This window comes from Tenrec ecaudatus, chromosome 12 (genome assembly GCF_050624435.1).
Source record: "Tenrec ecaudatus isolate mTenEca1 chromosome 12, mTenEca1.hap1, whole genome shotgun sequence".
In the NCBI taxonomy this organism is placed as follows: domain Eukaryota; kingdom Metazoa; phylum Chordata; class Mammalia; order Afrosoricida; family Tenrecidae; genus Tenrec; species Tenrec ecaudatus.
Window position 1 is genome coordinate 84,759,022 of NC_134541.1, and position 23,203 is coordinate 84,782,224.

Consider the following 23,203-nt stretch of genomic DNA (forward strand, 5'->3'; position numbering starts at 1 on the left):
AAGGCCACGCACCAAAGGGAAATAAAAGACCTCAGGGACAAGATAACCAAATCCAGTAGTGAATTCACAGACTTCTCCAAAAGACTTGATGAGGCAGAGAATTGCACCAGTGGCCTAGAGGATAAACAGGCAGACTTCAGCAAATGGGAAAGGCAGTTAGCCAAGATAATCAAAGAAACTGAAGAAAAGCTGAGAGCCATGTTTGATGCTATGAAGAACAACATCTGAATAATTGAACTACCTGAACAAGGCACAACAAAGGAGTCAATGGCATAATAAATAGTGTAGAAATTCTTAGGGGAAAACTTCTCCAGATTAATAAATGAAAACTAGGCAACTATTCAGGAGGCCAAAATAACACCAGCTGGACTGAATTCCCAAGAAGAAATCACCAAGGCATATAACAGCTATTCTATCCAACTTAGAGGAAAAGGACAGACTCATAAGAGCAGCTAGGGAAAATAGAAACAGTTACCTATAAAGGAACTCAAACAAGAGTCTGTTGAGACCAATCAGCGGACACTGTGAAGAGGAGAAATTGAAGAAAATAACACAAACCCAAGAATACTCTATCCAGCCAAATTATCAAGATAGATGGAGAAGTTAGAGTCTTCCCAGACAGGAAAAACTCAAAGACTACGATAAAAGAAACTAGCCCTACAAAAGATCCTTATCTAACCGGTATGGGCAGAAAAACATCACTCACCAAACAAAAACAAGAGACTGCCACATAAAACAACTCCACCCAGATGTAAACAAAGAGTAAACAGCCCCCAAGATAACAGTGGCAAAGAAGGGCAGAATGAACCACACACAAATGAACAACACACTGATAAGAAAGGGAGGTAGGAAAACATTCAACACAAAAGGTACAAGATGACATCACAGAGTCCACAGCTGGATATAATAACCCTGAATAACAATGGACAGAACTCAGCCAATAAAAGGCAGAGGTTAGCAGCCTGACTTAGAAAACACAACCCCTTGGGCTGCTACCTATAGGATACACATCTTATGATTACAGACAAAAATAGGCTGAGAATCAAAGGCTGGAGAAAAATATACCAAGAAAACGGCCATTCAAAAAAAGCAAAGGTTGCAATCCTAACCTCAGATTGTAAAAATAGTTCCCAAGGTACAAGCCATAACAAGACATAAGGGGTAGGGGCACTATATAATGTTCAAGGGAACAGTAGATGAAGAACCAGTGAACATAATAAATATATTCATGTTCAACGCGACGTCCACAAAATTTATCAAACACTCCAAAAGATGATAAAAGAAATCACAGGCTAACAATTATAGTAGGTGACCTTAATACACCATTCTCTGAGAAAGATCACAAGGAAAGAAGCTTAACAAGGAGGCAACAGATCTAAACATTATGATTAAATGACTTGACCTGATAGATATTTTCAGAACTCTCCGCCAAAATGCAAAAACACCCTCATATTCTTTTTAAGCCCCCCATGGCACATACTCAAAGATAGACCACATGCTGGGACATAAGTCGAATCTGTGTAAATTCAAACATAAAGAGATCATACCGACTTCTCTCTCCGACCACTATAACATAAGGCTGAAAATCGACAGAAGGATGATGAAGAAAACAAGGGAAAAAATTGTAAGAAAAATAACTCTCTATTGCAAAAGGAGTGGTTACTGGCTCAGAAAGATATGAAATTAGAAAATTTCTAGAAACCAATGAGAATACAGTTACCAAAACCTTTGAGACAGCAAAGGCCGCTATCAGAGAAAGTCTGATAGTAATATGTAAGCACATGAAAAAGAAAGAGACGTATGATTGATGTGCTGACACAAAACTTACACCAATTAGAGCAGTCAGCAGAATAATCCTACAAATTGCAAAAGAAAAATAAAAAGGGCTGAGATTCATGAAAGGGAAAACAAGAAAATTATGGAAAAAATAAATGCAGCTAAAAGCTGGTTCTTTGAAAGGATTAACAGAATCAAAAGACCATGGAAAACCTAACCAAAGAAAGGAAGGAACAAATTTCAATAGCAAGGATGAGGAATGAAACAAGGGACATTACAATGAACCCTAATAAAATCAAAAGGGTAATTGCACAGTACTATGAAGGACTGTACTCCAATGAGTTCAACAGCTTCTCACTCCCCGCTATCACGACCTCAGTGCCGCTTCCCAATCTAGACTAGACGGGAGCATGCGCATAGGCATAGGCAAGAGATAAAACTCACGACACATGGAACCAGGAACAGGAATGGGAATAGAGACAACAAAAGGGTAGGGGGAAGGGGGGCGAAGTGGGGAGAGAGGGGACACCAATAGCAATGAATAGCATATAATCCCGCACCCCCAGTCAGGGGGGAGAACAACAGAAACTAGAAGGGAAGGGAGATGGCGGTCGGAGTAAGATTTGAAAATAATTAACAATCTACAATGTATCAAGGGGCCACGAGGGTTGGGGTTGGGGGAGGAGAAGGGAGAGAAAAAAAGAGGAGCTGATCCCAAGGGCTCCATGGAAAGTAAATGTCTATAAAAGAAAGACAGAATATATGTACGGATATGTCAGATACAATTGATGTATAGATTGTAACAAGAGTTGTAAGAGCCCCCAATAAAATGATTAAAAAACACCCACACAACAACTTTGTTTTTAAAGAAAGATATACAGTAGAAGAATAGCAGCCGTCAAGTCTGGAGCACTGGGCCTGGTTTCTTGGGACATTCTTGTGGCTATAACATGAGGCCACTTTTAGATATCAAGTTGACCTTCCACACGCAGCAAGTAGACGTCATCAAATTTGAGGCTTTTCAGCAGAATCAAGGCTAAACGTAGAAGCCCGGTCTCTTCAAGACGATACTCTCAGTGGTCTCCTCTTTCAACCTCCAAAAGGAGGGCCTGAACATGGCCTGCTCAAACCTCAGCCACTCTCATAGCTATCAGCTAGGTTGAGCTACACAGACACTGGTCACCTACAGTTCTGTCCATTCTAATGGTTGAACACCACCCTCTTAGCAGGTACAATGAGACAAGAAGTAGAGTTCTTTGGACTCTTTTGCACAAGAGGTCTAGAGACCTGCTGATGCAGCCAGAGGGTCATGCTTTTAGAGAAAACCCTAAGTTCCCCATAAGCTTTGACCCTGCCCCAGTGTAGAAATGGTTGGGGAAGAGGATGGGAATGAGCAAAGGTGAAGGTTTGGGTACCAACAACCAAAATGCTGGCATGTAAGACCCAATACAAGATTAATATGTGACTGCTCACAGCAGTCAAAAGAGTGAGTGCAGTAGAGCTGAGGATGGTGAGGGAACCCCCCCGGCCCAGCCCCCAAAACTTCCCTGGCACATACCCTGCACTTGAATTCATACTCCTTCAGGATCGCCATGAACTGTTCTTGAGAGAAGAGTGCAGTGCCATCTGGTTCCAGCTGATGTCAGACCCAGAAAGAAAGCAACAATACAGAGAATGGTAAGGCAGGTCCTCTTGGGCCAGGTTCCTGGGGCCACCTCCTCACTTTCCTTCTGGGAATCTAACTTCTACTTTCCAGTAGCTCTAGAAAAAAGCATCCAGTCTACCTACTTTCAAACTTGTTTAAAAGGTCTTGCCACCAACAGCGTTTTCTTAGGACCCGGAGCCTGTGGTGGCTGGGATGCACTTCTGCCTTGTCTCTGGTGCAACTTCTCCCTTCCCAGCAACGTCCTTAGGGTAGATGACATATGATGGCACCACGCTCTAAGTGCTCCTTTGGCCTCTCTGGCTAATCCCAAGTACTATTAGTGGGTCCTGGCTTTATCAGTACAGAGGCCATACTACGCGGGGTAGCACTAGGTCACAGTGACTTGTCATGAAAAGGGGAAAGAAAAAGATATTATATAGATTTCTCTCCATTACAGGATTTTTGTAAGGAAAAAAACCAAAGTTCTATCACCCAAGTATCATTTTCAAGACATGGCCCACACTACTGACCATGATTCTAGTTGAAAGACTCAGAATAAGCAGAAGCACTTGCCTTGTCCTTCAGCACAAACTCAAGGTCATTCTGCAGTTTCAGCACCAGCTTCTCTGAATCTGACTACTTTTCCACAACTTCAAAGATCTCCTTCTGCAATCGACTGTTTTCCTAAAAGATTCAGGCCAGTGGTTTAATAGCTATATAACGCAAGCAATGACGCAATGGTAACTTTCTCACCTTTCCATAAGGGAGAGGTGTTACAGGGAGGCAAGCTGCTTTTCCTTGAAAGAGTTCCTGTAGTGGTGGAGGGTGTGAGGGCAGCTGTGTTGAAGTGAAATTACTTGGAATGGCTTTTCTATTCATGTCTTTGTAACTCCCACCAAATTTTGGGGCCATATCAAGCAAATAGGGTATGTGAAATGCTAACTGAGGGAATTTGTTGGTTTTCCCATTGCACTGTGTATATAAGAGTGAATGATAACAGTTGCAGACAGAAACATTCCATGTTAATCAAGATGGAAACACCAGGAGTGAGCACATGTAAGATCCTTGCCTGAAGTAGTGGAGGCACCAGAAGTATCAGAGGCCAAGGCACTGAGAACAGAAGACAAAGCAAAGGAGCAGTGCTAAGCTCATGAGGTAGAGGGCAGAGGTGCAACACTAAGAAAGAGATGCCTACCATCGTGGGTGAGAAGAGGCAATGCAGACCAAAAAGCCTGTTTCCTTAACGTTCTGTAACTGGTTAGCTTCCTTAAGCAATTCTATAACCATGAACATTGCCTGTAAGTTTTTTTGAAGACGTTGCAATACATTATTGAACCCAACAGAGAGGTAGCGTGCCAACTGAGGGATGTTGGTATCAGATAAGGGTAAAAAAAGGATAGAGGGTCAAGGCATTCTGCCTTGTGGCAATTAGCTTGGGCTGGTGTGGCATTGGAATCTCCCCCTTTGTGTAGCTAGGAGGTCAGACGTACGGCATTTCATCAGTTGGTGTCAAGAGTGGAATTAACTGCAATGGCTCCAGGCTCATGAAAGCATGGGGTTTTACAAAAGAAAGGTCAGGGTAAGGGAAGTGAAAATTTTGATTCTTAGATTATTCCTTTGGTTATTCTTACTATGGACTGCTGAAAGGACAAAATGATCTGTCTTGGAAGAAATACAGCTATAGTGCACCTTAAGAGTCTAAGATGGGCACACTTTGGACATGTCAGGAAAGACCAGCCTCTGGGGAACACATTATGTCTGATAAAGCAAAGGGACAGTGAAAAAGAGGAAGGCTCTCGATGCGATCGATTGGTACCATGGCTGCAACAGGAGGCTCAACGGGAAAAACTGTGAGGATATTGCAGAACCTGGCATAGATGCATAAGGTCGAAACCTACATGATGGTACCTACCTAAAACAATGGCAGTGCTTGAAAGAAATGTAAGAGATGTCAAGGGCGTGAAAGTGCTCTGGAGTGGCCTGAAGGAAATACCAGGCTGGTTAAACAAAACAGTTAATAAGAAGGCCAGGGTTTCCTGGATGTACCCTAACAGAGGCCCAAGTCCGTAGACATACGAATGGGATAATCTGGGTGGAGAAAAGAACATTGAACTGAGTGTTTTTAAAAGGATGATGTATTTGGGTTTATGTGTTTAGCTGACTGTTGGATAGAGGTTTCTCCTGACTAGTGTTATAAATAGGTATCATGTGCGATAGAAACAAATACTCAGTTTTATGATTACAGAGAGCTTGTATGTTCACATTCAGCCTATTCTTATTGGATTTGTTAAAAGGGGAGTTAGGAATTTTCCCTGAAGAAATGGGTTTTTGTTTTAAGTCCAAGTAGAGTATTGGAGGCCTGTTGGTGTAGTAGTTACGCACTGGGCTTCTAACTGCAAGTTCAGCAGTTCAAACCACAAGACACTTTATGGGAGAAAGATGTGGCTTTCTATTCCTGTAAAGAGTTACAATCTTAGAAACCCACAAGGGCAGCTCTACCCCCTGCCCTGTAGGCTGAATGGGAGTCAGAATTGACTTAACTGCAGTGAGTTTGGTTTGGTTTGGTTTGGAGAGAGCAGTGAAAGCTCTCACCAGTGTGGATGGAAGCCTCACCCAGAACCTTTGCTACCAGTACTTTTGCACTTATTTGCAAAGACATGCAGATCCACCCAGAACAACTGAAAGAATGAGTAGGAGAAAAATCGGTTTGGCCTTTTGAATTTTGAGCTGCCTGCCTTTAGAGTCATCTTAGCAGGGAGAAGTGTGTTCCTCTCAGAGAATGGCTCCTGACAGACTGAAGTTAAGGGAGCTGGCGGCAGCCTAGTACGCTCACTGTGCTGACACTTGGGTCCACTTGGGTGGGAGTGGTGGAACTGCCGCACTGATGACACAGCCTGCATTTTGGCATGTTCTATTGGCACCTGCTGATCTGGCCCCAGAAGCTAGAGATGAGAGAGAGGGGCTGGCTGGTCTGAAGTTTGAAAATGTGAGTGAAGAGGGGAAGACATTGGGAGATTTCATGAGTTGTGAATTATAAAGCTGATGATCAGGACCTAGGCCATGGGGAGTTAGGGTTGATGAGAATATATGAATTGGCCAGTTAATCTAAAGTACAGGGAGGTGTGTGTGAACTCCCAAGCTTGATACTGGTACCTATTTGATCTACCTTGGATTCTAGGGCTGAGTTGACCAGAACCCAAATGAATGACAAGATAAATGTTGACACTATGATCTGGCATACATTGCTCTAATTTGATGGCTTTCCCTGGATTGGATTATATTTATGGAAACAGATGCTCAAAGTTTAAATCATAAATAAAGATTCTTCTGATCAAAAATTTGCTTGTCTCCTCAGAGGACTGGTTGTTAGGGATTGACAATTTAGCAATGGGATATCTAAAATAGGGAGTGGTAATGAAGTAGCTGGTTTACCAGTTTTTATGGGTGTATTAGTATCAATATGAAAAAGAAAAGAAAAAGAACAAGTCAAGGGAAAGTCCCCATTGAAGAGTGTCCTCTTTTCACCATGGGCTCAGGTAAAAGGAGGCGAGGAGAAGATGCTGGTTTGATGATATGACTGAAGTACGAGTGACTGTTAACAGGGTCACCACGACTGTGAAAACAAATCCTAGATGTCAGTGGGCAGGAGGCAATTCTTCATGTATTAAAGGAGCAATGTCTAGAAGAGCCAAAAGGTAGCCCGGGGTGAAGTGAAATGATCCAAAGGGCTCTTCTATCCATATCTTTGTAACACTCATCAAATAATTGGGTGGGACTAGGCAAATCGGGTATGTGAAACACTCATAGATGGGTCGGACAGTGATGCCCTTGCACGGCATCTCAGTAGCAGAGAGAGAATCCTTTGTCCATCAAGAAATAAGAGCCATCAGTGGGGCACATGTGAGATCCATGCCGTAAGTCGTGGAGGCAGCAGAAGCCCTGGCACTGAGCACATGAGACAGCGCAAGGAGCAACACTGAGACCACGAGGCAGAGTGGTAGGCTTCCTGGCCCATGGAACAAAACAGAAGCCAAGGGACTATGCAACTGAGAGGCCTGGGACCAGAGAAAGAGGTGGTTATCAGCATGGTATTGTAGACAAAAGACCTGTATCATTAACATTTCCCTGATTAACTCGATAATTGTGAATATTGTCTGTGAATTGTATGTGGTCACTGAAATAAATGACCGAATCTAGCTAAGAAGAGTGTTATGGGAAGGTTAGGGATGGTTGGCGTTAGAATAGCATAAAGATGGTGGGGGGAGGCATCTTTAACTTCTGCCCTGTGCCAATTGGCATTGGGTTGGTGTTGGAGTCTCCTCTTCTGTGTGTAGCCAGAGGAGGTGCGTGGTGGCCCCCATAACATTTCTTTAGTAGACCAGCTCCTAAGCCAGACATGCAGACACTGAAGTGCCCAGTGCTTTCCCACTGCCGCTACTTCTCCCACTTCAAGAGCTCAACAGCAATAAGCTAGGAAAGAAGATTAGAGACAAATGATTTCAGGGTGTACTTCTAAATAAGAGATCTGAAATAACATCAATGCAGTCCATATATCCAGTCAGGGAAAAGTCCAGTGTTTACAGACACTTGAAAGCTGCAATGACGAATCAGAAGGATGTGGAATTACTTCTGAGACACAGTGTATAACTAAGAGGTAAGGCTCTGCTGAGTGCTCCGCAGGGTTGAAAAGCCAGGAGCTGGAGTAAGGGAGACAGACATCAAGGGAGGGAGGACAGGTAGAAAGGGAGAGAAAAAAGGAGCCAAGATGAAAACGGAGAAGGCAGGCAGGCTGGAGTGCAAAAAGGACTGGGAAGAAAGTCCACCGAGACAGTCAGCTCAGCTACTTCTGCCTCTCACCTGCTATGCCATCCTCTCCCCAGAGGCCTCACAACTAAGACAGGGATTCAGGGCCTTCCTGTCTCTCCTGAGAAGTAATCCCTGGGGATCAAGTGCCGGCTGTGGTAAGGACTGGGTGGCACACACCCATGAACCTCTCAGCTCCTGGAAATACAGTGGGGCTCCTGCTAGGTGAGCTTCAGGTCCTGGCTTTTTTTTTTTTTTTGCTAAAGCCACAATATGTTCCTGGTCTCTGGGGATGCAGGGGTGCCAGATGCTGTTGCAGACCTTCCCTGGCCCCTATCTACCAGCTCAGAGCTGCAGGCAATAGCCACGAAGTAGCTATACTACCCTAGAGCTGGCTGGGGCAATTGTCAGGGAACACAGTTGTGAGGAGAAAATCAAGCTTTATGTACTCCCAGCTTTGTGCACATGCATTTTCTTTGTATAGCACCCTCATACCTTTAGCACCAATGATAGCCTCTCTTGCAAGCAGGCTTCCTCCCTGCGCAGGGCTTCAAGGTCCTCCTCCAGCCTAGCCCTCTGCATGCTGGTCTGCTGCCAGAGCAGCTCTTGTTCCATCTCCAACTCTGAGCGAAGCAGGGCCAATTGTCCACAGTATCCCTGCTCCAGGTGTCTACAATACCCACAAAGGAGAGACTGAGGGTACCTTTTTTGGGACACCTCCTTAAACTACCTCCCCAGTGTCACACATGGCCTGGCCTTCTGGAAGATTGTATATCTACTGACAGTTTTAGACTTTATAGCCGCCTGTTTGATAGAAAGTATGAGTGTTCTGAAGGCAGGGACCAGACACTGGACACCACATTCACTGCTGGTCCTTCCAGGAGAACATGACCCCACACAGAGGCAAGGTGCCAAGGGGCCAACCTTTTCACCACGCCAGGACTCTGCATCATTTTTGACGTCTCTCTCACTCTCTCTGTTTCCTGAGGCACATGATTGGGCCTATGCACAGTCATCAGAATTAGGAAGCTCGACATATTGTGTTGGTCATCCCTCCATGCTAGACAGGGCTCATTACCATTCTCAGGTTAGAGATGAGGAGACCAAAGGACTCAGCTTACCCAAAGGGCAAGGGGCTAGGGGCAAGGAAGCAGGATTCTAAAAGGGCATGCCCCACAGACATCTTGCCCACCAGTGAAGGAAGACAGACCAGGGAGCAGGCAGCCAGTGTTCTGACTTCTGGCATGAGCCAGTATGAGAGAAAGAGAAATGTAGAAGATCATTTCATGTAGCCTCAGCTGTTTCCAGCAGAGCACCTTCAGTAAACAAAGGATTCAGGAAGGTGAATCACTAGCTGAGTTTAGCCACCTCTGGCCAAGACTTTTCTCTCAATAGGGGTGAAAAAAACCTTCTCCCTGATGCAGTGTGGATATATATGTGGCTAGGTTTTCTTACATCCTTTTCTCTGGCCTTGAAGCCATCACCAAACATACCATATAGAGTTCCCCCTAAGACTGTTCAGTATGAAGGGTGATGAGAGGTAAGACTGAGGTGTTGGGGTACCTTCGCTGTGTTGAGTGCTACCTGCTGAACTCCTGAAGCTGTTTGCAAAAATATCTTACATAACACCCATCACAAGCACAAACAATAGTTAAAGGTCTTCCTTGAGCTGAGGGCAGGTCCAACGGATTGAGCAAAGAGAGTAGAGGTAGGGTAGAGACGAATGTCTGCAGCCCATAGGCATATAGAATGAGAAGCCAGTGCATACTGCACCAGCCCCACCCAGAGTTCAGTTGATGCTTCTATTGTACCCTCATCTTTCAAGGAGTCTTGTGATAGCTAATTTCATGTGTGCCGTTGGGTAGGCCATGGGGCCCCACTGCTTATTAACATATTGGCTTAGTATTGCTATGAGGGCATTACATATGATTAGCATTTAAGCCTGTCAGTCCTCAGTAAAACAGGTCATGATCCATGATGTGTGTGTGTGTGTGTGTGGGGGGGGGGGTTATGCAATAAGTTGAAGGTTTTCCGAGCAGACGTTAAGGTTTCTGGAAGGAGAAGGATGTTTTAAGACCGTAGCCATCCTGCAGACAGTCTCCAACCTGCCATCTGACCGATGGATTTTAGAATTGCCAAGCCTCACAACCAGGAGGCAGTTTTCTAAAATAAATGAATCACGTGTATCCCTCCATGTTTCCACCCATATGAACACCCATCTATCGTACTGACCGTGTTACTCTGGAGGCCCCTGACTGATGGTACAAAACAAAAAGTCACATTTTCTGGTTTCTACTGGCTCAAGTAAGGCCTTCAATGAACCAGAACTAAAGCACTGCCACTTGGGTAGCAGCTATTTGTCCTTCACCCACCCTCTGGCCAGGGTGTAGGGACCAGATTGGGGACAGCTGCTGTGATTCTAGAGGGCTACTGTGTCAGGCTCTGACCCAGAAGCTGTCTCGGTGGCACCTACTTGATCCTGCGTTCCGTGAGCTGTTCCATGGCAGAGTGACAGTCATCCATCTCTGTCACAAACTCCAGGTTCCTCTTCTCAGCCTTCTCCAGGTCCTGTCTTGCCTTGTCTCGCTCCTGCACCATTTGCTTCATTTGCCCCCTGCCCACAGGAAGGAGACACTGTCAAATGTAGCTACTACTCTGTCAGCTTCCCACAGAAGCACATACCGTTGCAGGGCCCTCAAACTCTGGGTCTGCATAAACGACAAAAAACAGCCAACATGATGGTGTTGAGTGCGGGCTAGCCTTGTCTTTGAGTCTTTGAAGAATGGTTCTCTAATGGTGTATCCTGACTTTAAATGACTTTATTCGTTTTAGTTTCTATTATTGTCGACTTGCTTTTGAATTGAGGTTTTTTTGTGTTTATTTTGTTTTGTAGGATTTTCTGTATATGAAATCCGGGATAGGTGATCTATAGAAACAGCAATTAGATTAATAGCTCCTTCCGGTTGTGACAGGGGAGACTGGGGGCTATGGGGAGTTAATAATAACGGGTACCAGAATGAAGAAAATATTCTAAAACTCATTGTGGTGACGCCTACACAATTCTTTTAAAATATGTCTAAACCACTGAATTGTATGATACATGACTTATATGCCAACAAAACTGTTGGAAAAGTTATCTTTCTATAAAATACTATCAACTTTTGTCCCTGTGAATCTATTTAGCAGAACAACATGAATAACCCGTTGAGTGAAAGCAGAGCTCTGTTGTAATGGAACACGGTGCCAACTGCCACGTTGTGCTCAGTGAAAAGGTCTAAGAAGCAATTTTTTTTGTGCGCTTTCAGTCAATTGGCTTAAGCCTGGGGGCCTCGTGGGCTGGTCTGGAGAACATTTGCACCTCCATAATAGCAAGAAAAATGTCAGTCACAGAAGTTTTAAGTTGGATTCAGCTGCTTGGGATATTATTAAGGGGATTAGGTTAGGATTTTGAGATCTGGCTTTCTAAGCCTCTCACCAAGTATGCAAGACCTGTGGCAAGAATAACCGTAGGCGGCCCCTTGCTCATTAGGCCCTATTAGGAAGAGGCAAAGCGTCTCTCCCTACACCAGAGACCCTTTTCCTTGTCCCATCACAAGTTGCCTATAGAGGGTGGTGGGGGCAGGCAAGGCAGCAGCCCAGACCCTTGCCAGTCCCGGACCCCTGAGAACAAACCACACCCCTAGCCTTGAAACAACCTCTCCCAGCCTCTTACTGGAGGTAGCTCAGCTCCTGGTGGTAGGAGGCCAGGGCCGCTTGCTGAATGACACCAGTGACCATCAGGAGCTTGTTGTCGATAGCCCAGGCCAGATCCAGAAGGTTCACCTTCTCATCCACACTGAATTCGAGGCTCTAGAAATAAATCCCAAGGGACATTCAAGATGAATTTAAGTCTCTCAACAATTTGACTCCAGACTCCATTTTCCTTGGCTCTCCCATTTGCCTGAGACTTTTCCTCTTGGGGCCGCCCCCACTCCAACTCCTAGGCTGTCAATAGGAGATCCCACTGTGCCTGAGCCAGGGACACATGAGGAAGAATATGACTCCATGCATAGTACTTCATGGGGATTAATAGCAAGAGAGGGGCCCTTCCCCCCACCTAAACCCAATAATTATAAAGGCTGTATGGAGCTATAGAGAGGAGACTTTGCCCAAGGCTAAGGGCACTGGAAGGAGCTCTGGTGGTGTGGTGGGTAATGCAATAAGATGTTAACTTCAAGGTCAACAGTTTGAACCACCCCATTTCCCTGAGGAATAAAGTAGAGGCTATCTATTCCCATAAAGATTTAAATTCTTGGAAACCCAAAGGGGTAAGTCCATTCTGCCCCCTAGCATCATGATGAGTTGAAATTAACTTGATAGCAAAGGAAAATTTGGAAGCAGTTAGAGATGAAAGGGTACTGATACAGGCACTTACAGAGAGCAGTGGCTAAATTAACTCTGCCAACTGCCCACCACTGTAAGCTACTAACATTCTTTCTTAAAAAAAAATCATTTTATTTGGCTCATACAACTCTTATCACAATCCATACATACATCAATTGAGTAAAGCACCCTTATACATTCGTTGCCCTCGTCATTCTCAAAATTCGCCTTCCGCTTGGGTTCCTGGAATCAGCTCATTTTCCTTTTTTCCCTCCCCCTCCCTCCCCATTGCCCCCTTCCTCATGAACCCTTAATAATTTATAAATTATTATTTTATTTTACATTCTCCTTTTTTCTTATGCCACTTGGAGTTGAGTTTTTACCATTTCAAACTAAAAGAATTCTGGGAGAGACTCCTAACGTAATATATGTAAAGAATCCTGACACATATTTCATATCTCCATAATATCTATCTATCTATCTATCTATCTATCTATCTATCTATCTATCTATCTATCTATTTATCTATCTACACACACACACACTGATGATTTGTATTGGTAGAAAATTATGTATCAGAGGACATGAGCCATGGTCAAAAGTATTACAGAAAATGAAATCTTCCTTCTCTCTCAGAATTTTGAAAAATAAACTTAAAAAGAGATGTTATGTGCATCTTACCACCCACATATACAGAATGAAACAATGAATGTTTAAAAATGAATCTTTGCTATATTTATTTTAAATTGACTACTGCACAGTGTGACACTAAGTCCAAGAGCAAGAGCTACACCAGGCTAGTCTCCTGGGCCAGTTGCAGAAGAAATGGAGGAGCATGGGCAGGAAACCCCCATGGCTTCCAGGAATGCGAGGCTGGCCTGTGGAGCCAAGTGGCACAGTTCCCACCTAGGTCTTTTTTGATCAAAGGACTTGGCAGAATGCATGCCCTTATGTAGTGGTCAGTGCTGACTATACACATGCACCTTCTCTGACTCTGATGCCACCACAAAAGTGTGCTTGTTCCAACGCCCGTCGGAGTGCTGCCTTGTCCAAGCAACAAGCCTGAAAGGTTAGCATGGCAAAGGGGGAAGTATCTAATACATGAAAACCTACCTTCAGAGTGTTTTTATCACTGTTGTTTTCTCTGTATTTTATTTATGCTCTTTCAAAAATAAAATTTTTATATATTAATAGCCAAAAAGAAAAGTTTCCCGAGAATTTCCCTGTCTGGGATTCTCTGTTGCAGCAGGAGTAAGGAAGCCAGAGAGCAGAGGCCAAGCACAGTAACCCTCTCGGGCTCCCACCCCACCCTCAGCCCATTCTCAGCGGAGCAGCTGTGGCCATCCATTTCCAAACCTGCAAAATCTCCTTGCCATTTTGAATGCCCTCCTGGGCCCACAGAGCCACCACCTGCTCAGGGCATGCAAACCCAGTGCCGTCATCGATGCTGGAGAAGAGGTGCCGGTCTGAGCAGATGGACACGAGGGACGAAGTGGTCGTGTGGCAGCTGCTCTCCTCTGTGGCCTGTACACCAGGGACCAAGAAAGTGCTGTGAGCACGCACGTCTGTTCAGCCCAATCTCTTGTTTCTCGTGTCCCCCACTGCACAAACCTGCACGCTGCCTAGCAAGAACAACCTCACCAGTTATCGCTCTCTTCACTTTCTAGCAAAGGTGAGAGGGCTGGGCACAGCGACGTGATTCATCAAAGCAGCCATGACTGCTCTGGAGCCAGAAGGCAGCAGACAGGGCTTTCTACTCCCACAGAGAGCTACAGGCTTGCAAACTGCCAGGGCAGGACTACTGTGTCCTGTATGGTCGCTATGAGTCCACACTGAGTCAATGGCAGTGAGGATGAGTGTGAGTTGGGTTTGTAAGTGCAGCCCGTGAACTATCCGCATCTCTCTGGCATGACGAACAAGGTACACAGGGCCTCACAAAGGAAGAGCCTAAAGAGGGGCTTGCCATCATGGAGAAATTCCTAAGAGGCTCCAAAAGCAGAGTGGGCTTCCCTGTGTGTGAAACTGCACATTACTGGGAATACAGAAGCAAGCAGCTTTCAGCTAAGCAAGCTAGGGGAGTCTTACGATGATGGTAAAGTCTCTCAAGCGGAAAGCTGACCTGCTACGTTCAGATATTCTATGAATCCACAAGGGCAAGAAATATTTCCCTTAAATTTTTTCTACCTCAGAGCCCTTTCCAGTAAATATGTGTTGTCAGGAATCCCTGGGAGTAAGAATGAGTGTTCTCCACGCCTTCAGGTCATCACATTTCTGCTCCAGGCATCCAGCGCTCCTGCCTCCCTCAGAGTAAAAACCACCTTGCTCCAACCTGCTCATGGCTCTTCAGCTACCCTCTCCTCACTGCCTTGCTGGCTGGGATCTGGATCTGGGACCCTCAATACCTTGCTCAATCACCCTTAACTCCTCTTTTCTGACACACCGGCTCGCTGGCCTCCAGATAGAAGGATACCTAGCTATTTTTTAGCCCTTTCAAGTCCAGCCCCACAGCTTAAATCATGCTCCTCTTGCTCTTTCTGGCTCATCCTGGACTCTTTCCGGTCCCTTCTCTGATGACCACCAGGCTTGTCCTGGCTATACTCTCCACCCTTCATCCCTCATCTTCTCCCAGCAGTACACTTCCTGAGTCAGGCTCAAGGGAGCAGAAACCTCCTCTGCCTGTACTCACTGAGTCACCAATTCTCTAATGAAGGAGCTTGTTCACCGAGCTTACTAAGCTACGCTGGGTGTTCTGCGTGCCAACTGGACAACACTCTAGAGCAGGTATTTTACTCTGTTTGCAGGTGGAAGAGGGCACCATGGCTATCAATGGAGAGTCCCAGATACTCAAATGCATCTGGAACTGCTATGAACCCTCTAGCCACTTACTCTAGAAAATATGAGGCTCAGAATGGGTTTCCCCTATACCATGTCCACCTGATTCTCCTGCTGTCATATATATATATATATATATATATATGACATCAGTACAGAGCTAGTATACCTGTTAGTAAGTAGGTTATCTATCTATCTATCTATCTATCTATCTATCTATCTATCTATCTATCTATCTATCTATCTAACAGGTATACCACATGACATGGTCAAACATCACACTCTATAGCCAAACTGTGGAGACACACACAAGATATGGCACACTCTACTTTGAAATAATACAGGAGACTCTACCACCCTGGCCTCCTTCCAGTTTCTGCCCTAAAATGACAGTGCAAATGGGCAATTCTCAGGTGAGAGGTATCAAGAGAGGGGTAGGACTTTGTGCTCCACAAACGAAAGACTGAATCCGCCCACTCCTCAGTTTGACATTCTATGCCCCAAAGGTATTATATACTGTGTATACACTCATATCTCTGCAGTGAATGCATACAGAATGTATAGTGAAGGGATGTGTAGGCACTGTGTTTATGATGTTTACGTACACTAGCAGTGTGTGTGGTGGGCATGAGTTTGTGTGCCTTACAATTTGTGTGCATATAGTAGGTGGTACCCCCCCTGGAATTTTTTTCAAAGCTATGTATTTAATTTTTTTCCATGTACCAGTGACCGGGCTATGGAGGCTGCTGAAAAGGAACAGCCCCATGCATGCATCCCAGGATCGCTCTGGCCCATTGCCATCGCTGGAAAGCTGTACCTGCCCAACAGTGCCCAGCAACCATGGGGCATGCATTTAAATTCTTTTACAAAACAAACTTGTCACCTACAAAGTACTCTCAATTACACTTGATACATTTGTAAAATCTGCAATTTAATTCTTGGAAACATTTTTCAAACTCATCTGTTTGGATGGCTGACAGCACCTCCCTAGTGTTTTTCTTCACTCTTCTATGTCCTCAAATAGTTATCCTTCCATGTCCCTCTTCTTCGAGGAAACAAAAAAAAAAGTCACACAATGCAAGGTCAGGTGAGTAAGGTGCATGGGGCAAGAAAGACATTCTGCTTTTTGCCAGAACCTGGCACACTGAGATGGCTGTGTGAGCAGGTGCATTATCATGGTGGCAAAACCAGTCCCCTGTCTGCCATAAATCAGGCCTGTTTTTGCCGCACACTGTTACGAAATCTTTTCAGATCCTCTAAAAGAAAGCTTGACTAACAGTCTAACCTGGTGGAACGAATTCCAAATGCACTACAAATCGACATTTTTATCTGTTCGATAAGATGATGGACGTCCAGAATGAGGTTTGCCATCAATCAACATTTCACCTCTTTTGAAATGAGAAAACTACTCATACACTTAGAGTTTTTCCCATAGCACTGTCTTTCTAAACTGTATTCAACATCACAACAGTTGCTTTGGCATTTTTCCTGAGGAGGAAACAAAGTTTCATAGCTGCATGCTGTTCTCTTAAATTCGCCATCATGAAAAACAAGGTTCCAGTGAAACCGCTTTTACAAAAAATTCACTGTGACCAGAGAGAACCTTCTCAGGTGGCGCTGCAACTCGGAGCTCTCAAAGAGGGAGAAAAAGTCATATTATGAAAGGTCTACTCTGCCCAGCACAATTCCAGTTCTGGGAGGGTACCACCTTGTATCATGTGCATATATAGTGTGTGTGTATAGTTAAGTGTGTGTGTGTGTGTGTGTGTATGACAGACGCATCTATAGTTTGGGTGTATACATGTAGCATTGACTACATGTATCAGGTGTGTATATATAGTGGGTGTACATGTATACAGTGGATGGGTCCAAACTGTGTGGATATGTGTACAAGTGTGTGCTGTATGTAGAAATACACGTGACAGGAAGAGTAGATGGCTATGACAGCAGGATAATGGGTCAAGTTGCTGTGCTGAAAGACCTGTTAGTCTGGGTAGATTAGAAAAACAAATTCATAGACACTCATAGGTGTTAAGAGAAAGCTTTATACACAAGAGCAATTGAATATTGAGAAAAAATTTCACCCCAAGTTCAGATTAAGTCCATAAATCCAATATTAGCACATATGTCCAATCCCAATCTATAAAATCCTCCTCAGACTCACGAAACACATGCAATATGCCAAATGCAGGAAGATCACAGGCCAGTGGATGGAAAGTCTTGTGGATCCAGTGGCATTATAAACATCTCAGGGCTGGCATGAGTCTCCATGTGGCTCCATGGCTCTATCTGCCATCAGTCTAGCTTCATGTGGCTTGTCCGGAGGAGGATGAAGCACCTATCTGTATCTATCTGGCCTCTGTATCTATCTGGCCTCCAGTAAGCTATTTATCTCAGTGGCACGCCTAAATGAGGTTATCAAGCTGTGACCTGATTGACATGCTAGACAACACCCCTCAACAAGTTGACACCAGAATATGTAACTACCACAGACCAACCTTTGTCAAGTTGACACTTTTACACAACTTTTTACCCATACATAATTTTTAACAAAAAAATAATAAAATCATATCTGTAACTAACAAGATAAAACTAATAAGTGTAACATTCAGTATGTGCCATCCTCATTTAAACATATTATATAAGTGACAAAACAATATTCTATGCCTAAGCATCGCAGTTAAGGAACACACACTTAAACCTATAATCCTATGTACATATTCCAGCACCTATGAAAGTTTGTAGCCAACCACTTCATGCCTTTATCATCTCCATTTTAGGTATAAAATTTCTATACTGCCCACTTACATCAGCCGTGTTCTGAGGAACCTTCATCCCAGTTAGAACCTTGTGAACTCCCCATCCATAGTAAAGTCAAATCAGGACAGGCTATCCATGAATTCTGCAGCAATATCTCTACTTCACAGGCTCAAAAATCTCTTCATCTGGTCGGATTCTGGTCAACTCAATGTGGGCTGCTTCACTTAGCGTCCACATGGTGCCCATTGGTCACCTCGCTTCTAGACCATGGGCACTGTCACAAATTTTCAACAAGCCTAGCCCCCTTGCGCTAGATAATGAATTTCAGACCAGTCAACCCACTCTCGTTTTCTCTTCACGTTCCTGAAACAAGGTCCATGAGTGTCAGTGGCCAGACTCAATCTGTCTCTTTATTGCTGCATTTCGCCCACTTCCACTCAACAAGTGGATCTGGGTGGTCGCCTAGCAAGCAGTTCAGCCTGCCCACAGGCTCCCTGTAATATTCAGCCCCAGAGAGTAGTTTTCTTCATGGTTCCAGATTTTTTCCCAGCTTCTGACAAAACCACGAGTTCAAAATTTAAATATCCAAAGAGTTCCCTTTTTTCCCCCTGTCAATCTGTCAACAGCCCTTGGCAAGTCTCTTCACCCTTAAATGTCCTCAACACTGAAGACACTTTTCTTTTCAGAGCTTATTTTTTCAAAGCCTTCTTTGCGGGTGTGTCCTAAACCCATCTAACAATCCAGTTTTAATGACTAGAAACAAGTGGGCTTACAAGCTCTCTATTTTCAAATTTCCCAATAATCATTTCTATCAATCATATATCAATAATAATAAACAGAAAAAAAATCAGTATAAACAGAGTAGCATCAGATCCGAAGCTCTATTCGTAAAACAGTCAAATTTGATGCTTATTTAGTTATCTTACTCATTATCTAAACGCTTCTATTGATAGAAAATATGGCATTAGGCCTCTGACAGCATCAAGCCAGAGCCAGGGTTCATTATTTATTTTTATTTTTTAAAATAATTTCATTGGGGCTCATACAACTCTTATCACAATCCATTCATACATCCATTGTGTCGGGCACATTTGTACATTTGTTGCCATCATCATCATTCTCAAGATATTTTCTTTCTACTTGAACCCTTGGTATCAGCTAAGCATTTTCTCCCTTCCTCCCCCACACTCCTGCCTTCACGATAATTTATAAAGTATTATTTATAAATTATTATTATTTTCTCATATCTTACACTGTTCAATGTCTCCCATCCCCCACATGTCTATTGTACGTCCCCCAGGTAGGGGGTTATATGCAGATCATTGTGATCATTTCTGCCTTCCCTCTTGTCCCACTATCATGTTCAGTCTTCATTTGGGTTTCAGTAATTCCTCTTGGTTACATTGCCCTTGATCAAGCCCTACCAGGCCTCCTACATATTCGTTGCCATCATTTTTGGATCACTTGTTGTTCACTTGTCCCTGGGCTTTTAACACACATGTCCTTTCCCCCACCTGTCCCTCACCCATGTCCCTGCAATACTGTCAGTCCCGTTTTGTCTTCCAGATGGTTTATCCTGCCTATCTTATCTAGATAGACCTACAGAGATAATAATATGCACCAAAAACATGACGGACCAAAACAAAGCAACAAAAGAAAACAACAACAACAAAAAATGACAAATTAGAAAAGAAAAACCTGTCAATTATTTATCTGCTCAAAGAAACAACTTTTAGCAGCACTAATTTTACCATAGTTTTCTTATTTTCCCTCTTCTGAATCTCAGCCATGATTTTTATTATTTATTTTCTTAATCTATTAATAGGTTTGTCCTGTTGACTCAGCTTTAGTTGCTGTAAATTTTGTGCCAGCATATCAATCATAAGTCTCTCTTCCTCTTTCATGTGTTCATGTATTGCTATGAGACTTCCTCTGATAACTGCCTTTGCTGTGTCCCATAAGTTTTGGTACATCATGTGCTCATTCTTGTTGATTTCCAGAAATTCCCTAATTTCATCTCTGATCTGGGCCAGCACACACTCCTTTTGCAAGAGAGTTATCATCTTCCAATTGTTTGTCCTTGTTTTCTTCATCTTCCTTTTGTTGGTTTTCCAGTCTTATGACACAGTGGTCAGAGAGAGAGGTACATATATCAATGTGCTTAAACTTATGCAGATTCATCTAATGCCCCAGCACCTCTATCTTTGAATATGTGTCATGTGGGCTTGAAAAGAATGTAAATTCTTTTGTATTTGGGTGAATAGCTTTGTGCACATCTATCAGGTCAAATTGTCTAATTGTAATATTAAGATCTCTAGCCTCTTTGTTGAGTAAAAGCCCTAGGATAAGAGGAGATGCCTGGAGGTTGGCAGTGGTGTGTGAGATTAAAAGGAAGAGAAAGAGAGAGGAAAAAAAAGAAGAGCCTGTTGAAACTGTAGTGGGAAAGAAGGAAGAGTGAGAAACAAAAGTAACAATATAGCTTAACCCCATCCCTGACCCTGGGGCTGGAGGGGTTTAAACCCTTCCACAATTCGGAGTTGAAGTGTGGCTGTGTTAAGATAAAGCCTTTGTGCCAGCTCCAGATGATCCCGTCTCTGGCTGAGACAGTGGTGGGGCTAAGGTTAGACCTTAGCCAGCCTTCACTGTGGTAAGACAAAGCCCCCAGCTCCTCAAAACCGAGTGGATATTTGCCTGTTTATCTTTATGACGCTCCTCCTGCAACCAGGCAGTGCACAACATCCCCCTTAGTGACTCTCCTGCGCTAATTTCTGCAGAGTCCCTCTGCTATGTGTTACTCAGTTGCCGTCTTGCCTGAAGTGCTCCCTGCCCCTCCAGCCAGCTTTCTCTCAGCCATTTTGACCTTCTGTCAGCCATTTTCACTAAGCAACTCTGAGAAATTCAAGGGGTGATTTTGTCCCCTGAGCTCAAAATATACATTAATCACATTTTCACCATTTCACACAAGAATAACCAAAGACTACAACCAATGAAAAGAATCCAAACTTTAACTTCCCATGTTCTTTCCAGAAAACTATCCAGTAAACTGCATGGCCATATCTGACTTCTGGCTAGCCAAAGAAGCACTATCATGAAGCAGAGATCAAACAAACATCCACTCTCCATCTTTATGATTCTTTTATCTAGTACTCCACTCCCAAGGGACCATAATGTGTTAGTCTGAGTAGACTAGAGAAACAAATTCATAGACACCCATCTGTGTGTAGAAAGAGCTCTATATACAAGAGCAGTTGAATATCACAAAAACATCCCACCCTAGTTCAAATCAAGTCCGTAAGTCTGATATTAGCACATATGTCTGACATCAATCTATAAAGTCCTCTTCAAACTCACAAAACATATGCAATGATACTGAATGCAGGAAGATCAGAGAGTAAAATATCTTGTGGATCCAGTGGCAGTCTAAGCATCTCAGTGCTGGTGTGGGTCTCCACGTGGCTCCTCCAGCTCTAAGGCTCTGGCTTTCATCAGCCTAGCTCCATGTGACTTGTCCGAAGGAAGACGATGCAGAGACTGTGTCTATCTGGCCTCCAGTGAGCTATTTATCTTCGTGGTGGGTCCAAATGAGGTCATCAAGCTATGACCTGATTGATAGGCTAGACTCTACCCCTCCACAAGTTGACACCAGATTGTGTAACTACCATAGGACCCATACTTCAGTGGTATTCGAGGTTACAGAACTCTTAGGGATCCTGCCCTTGCAGGCTCAGGGGTGCCACTTTGAGATCCTTATCCTACACTAGCTTCCAGCAACACCTAGGTCTCCACATTTGGACATGAGTTACCCTTGTTTCTGTATCTTCCCTAGTTCTTAGCCTCAGTGCAACTTACCCTGGAGAAAATCCTTGACAAAGAAGAGAAACCCATTTCCATGTTCAAATCTTAATCCACAAACAGGGATCACACTTCACTTGATGTGGGTGTCTCCTGGAAGACATACCTGCCTGCCTAGGTCATTTCCCCAAGATTCCTCCTTACAAACTCACACCTCTGGCCAGAGAGCATCTGTTCAGGAAGGTGTGCATGGCACAAGAAGCGGTACGGCTCTATAGCCACTATCTTGATTCTTTAATGCCAACTATGCGCACATCCATCCCTAGTTCAGTGTCCACATTAGTCTATACTTCAGATGAATACAAAGGGAACATGGGGCTGCTCTTCTGCTTCAAGGAAGTCATATCTGCCAATTAACCCAATCAGTGACATATAAGGGCCATACTCTGATTTTTTTTTTACCTTATATGGCCTGAAATCTCTCCTTAATGCTTTTGAATATCTTCTTCCTGCATTCTTGTTGATTTTAGAATGAAAAACTTATGCTCTCAGAAGTACCTACTCAGTGGTGAAGAATATCACACTGGTTTTACTCTGCCTCCCACACAACATGGGAGTCAGCCACATCCTTGTGCAGAAAGCAAGAATTCCTTAGAGCAGTCTGCTCTGTGGTGGGAGAAGGAATTTCTTCTGTTCGGAAAGTGCTAACCCAGCAGTCACTGAGCAATGCTATGATTTAAGGAAACTGCCTAAATCTGTTCTGTTTAAAGCTGCACGGAGACCTGGTACTTCTGCAAGACATAAAACCCAGGGATAGGAGGGAGGAATCCAGACTCAGGACCTAAATCAAAAGGGCTGCCCGAGGGAGATGTTGCAGAATGCTCTTTGACATTGCTCTCCTGCTGCATCATGGTATGAGGGAAAAGGGATTTCCCTACTGAAATGTTCTCTATCCCACAATTAAGAATGGCTGAAGCTGTCATGTCAGACACTACTTGGTCTTATAGAACAAAACCTGGGAGGCAGGCATCACAATTGCCCCATTTTATAGATGAGGAGCATGAGGCTCAGAGATGAGCATGCCATCCAGGGACATACAGTTATGGAGGTCTGTGTGACCCCAGAATCTCAAACACATATCTCTGTTACTTATCCCTCTTGAACTCCTGGACAACAGTCAGGTGACTCAGAGAGGACAGGTTTATGAAAGATGCTGACGGTTATGGTTGCAGT

The 23,203-nt window shown here is 43.9% G+C and overlaps 1 protein-coding gene and 1 non-coding gene across 2 annotated transcripts in view; both read right to left on the minus strand.

The window, feature by feature from the left end:
* LOC142422565 (ninein-like protein) overlaps positions 1-23,203 on the minus strand; it is a 47,707-nt gene that overhangs the window by 23,506 nt on the left and 998 nt on the right. The window contains exons 3-8 of the mRNA XM_075527926.1: positions 13,943-14,110; positions 11,937-12,073; positions 10,698-10,838; positions 8,720-8,894; positions 3,995-4,105; positions 3,335-3,412 (exon numbers count right to left, since the gene is read on the minus strand). Of these exons, the coding sequence (XP_075384041.1) occupies positions 4,058-4,105; positions 8,720-8,894; positions 10,698-10,838; positions 11,937-12,073; positions 13,943-14,110 (669 nt within the window). The 3' untranslated portion in view covers positions 3,335-3,412; positions 3,995-4,057. The remainder of the gene's footprint in view (positions 1-3,334; positions 3,413-3,994; positions 4,106-8,719; positions 8,895-10,697; positions 10,839-11,936; positions 12,074-13,942; positions 14,111-23,203) is intronic.
* LOC142423716 (small nucleolar RNA SNORA84) lies at positions 16,134-16,265 on the minus strand. Its single transcript, XR_012779317.1, has one exon. It is a non-coding gene; the product is annotated as a small nucleolar RNA SNORA84 (small nucleolar RNA).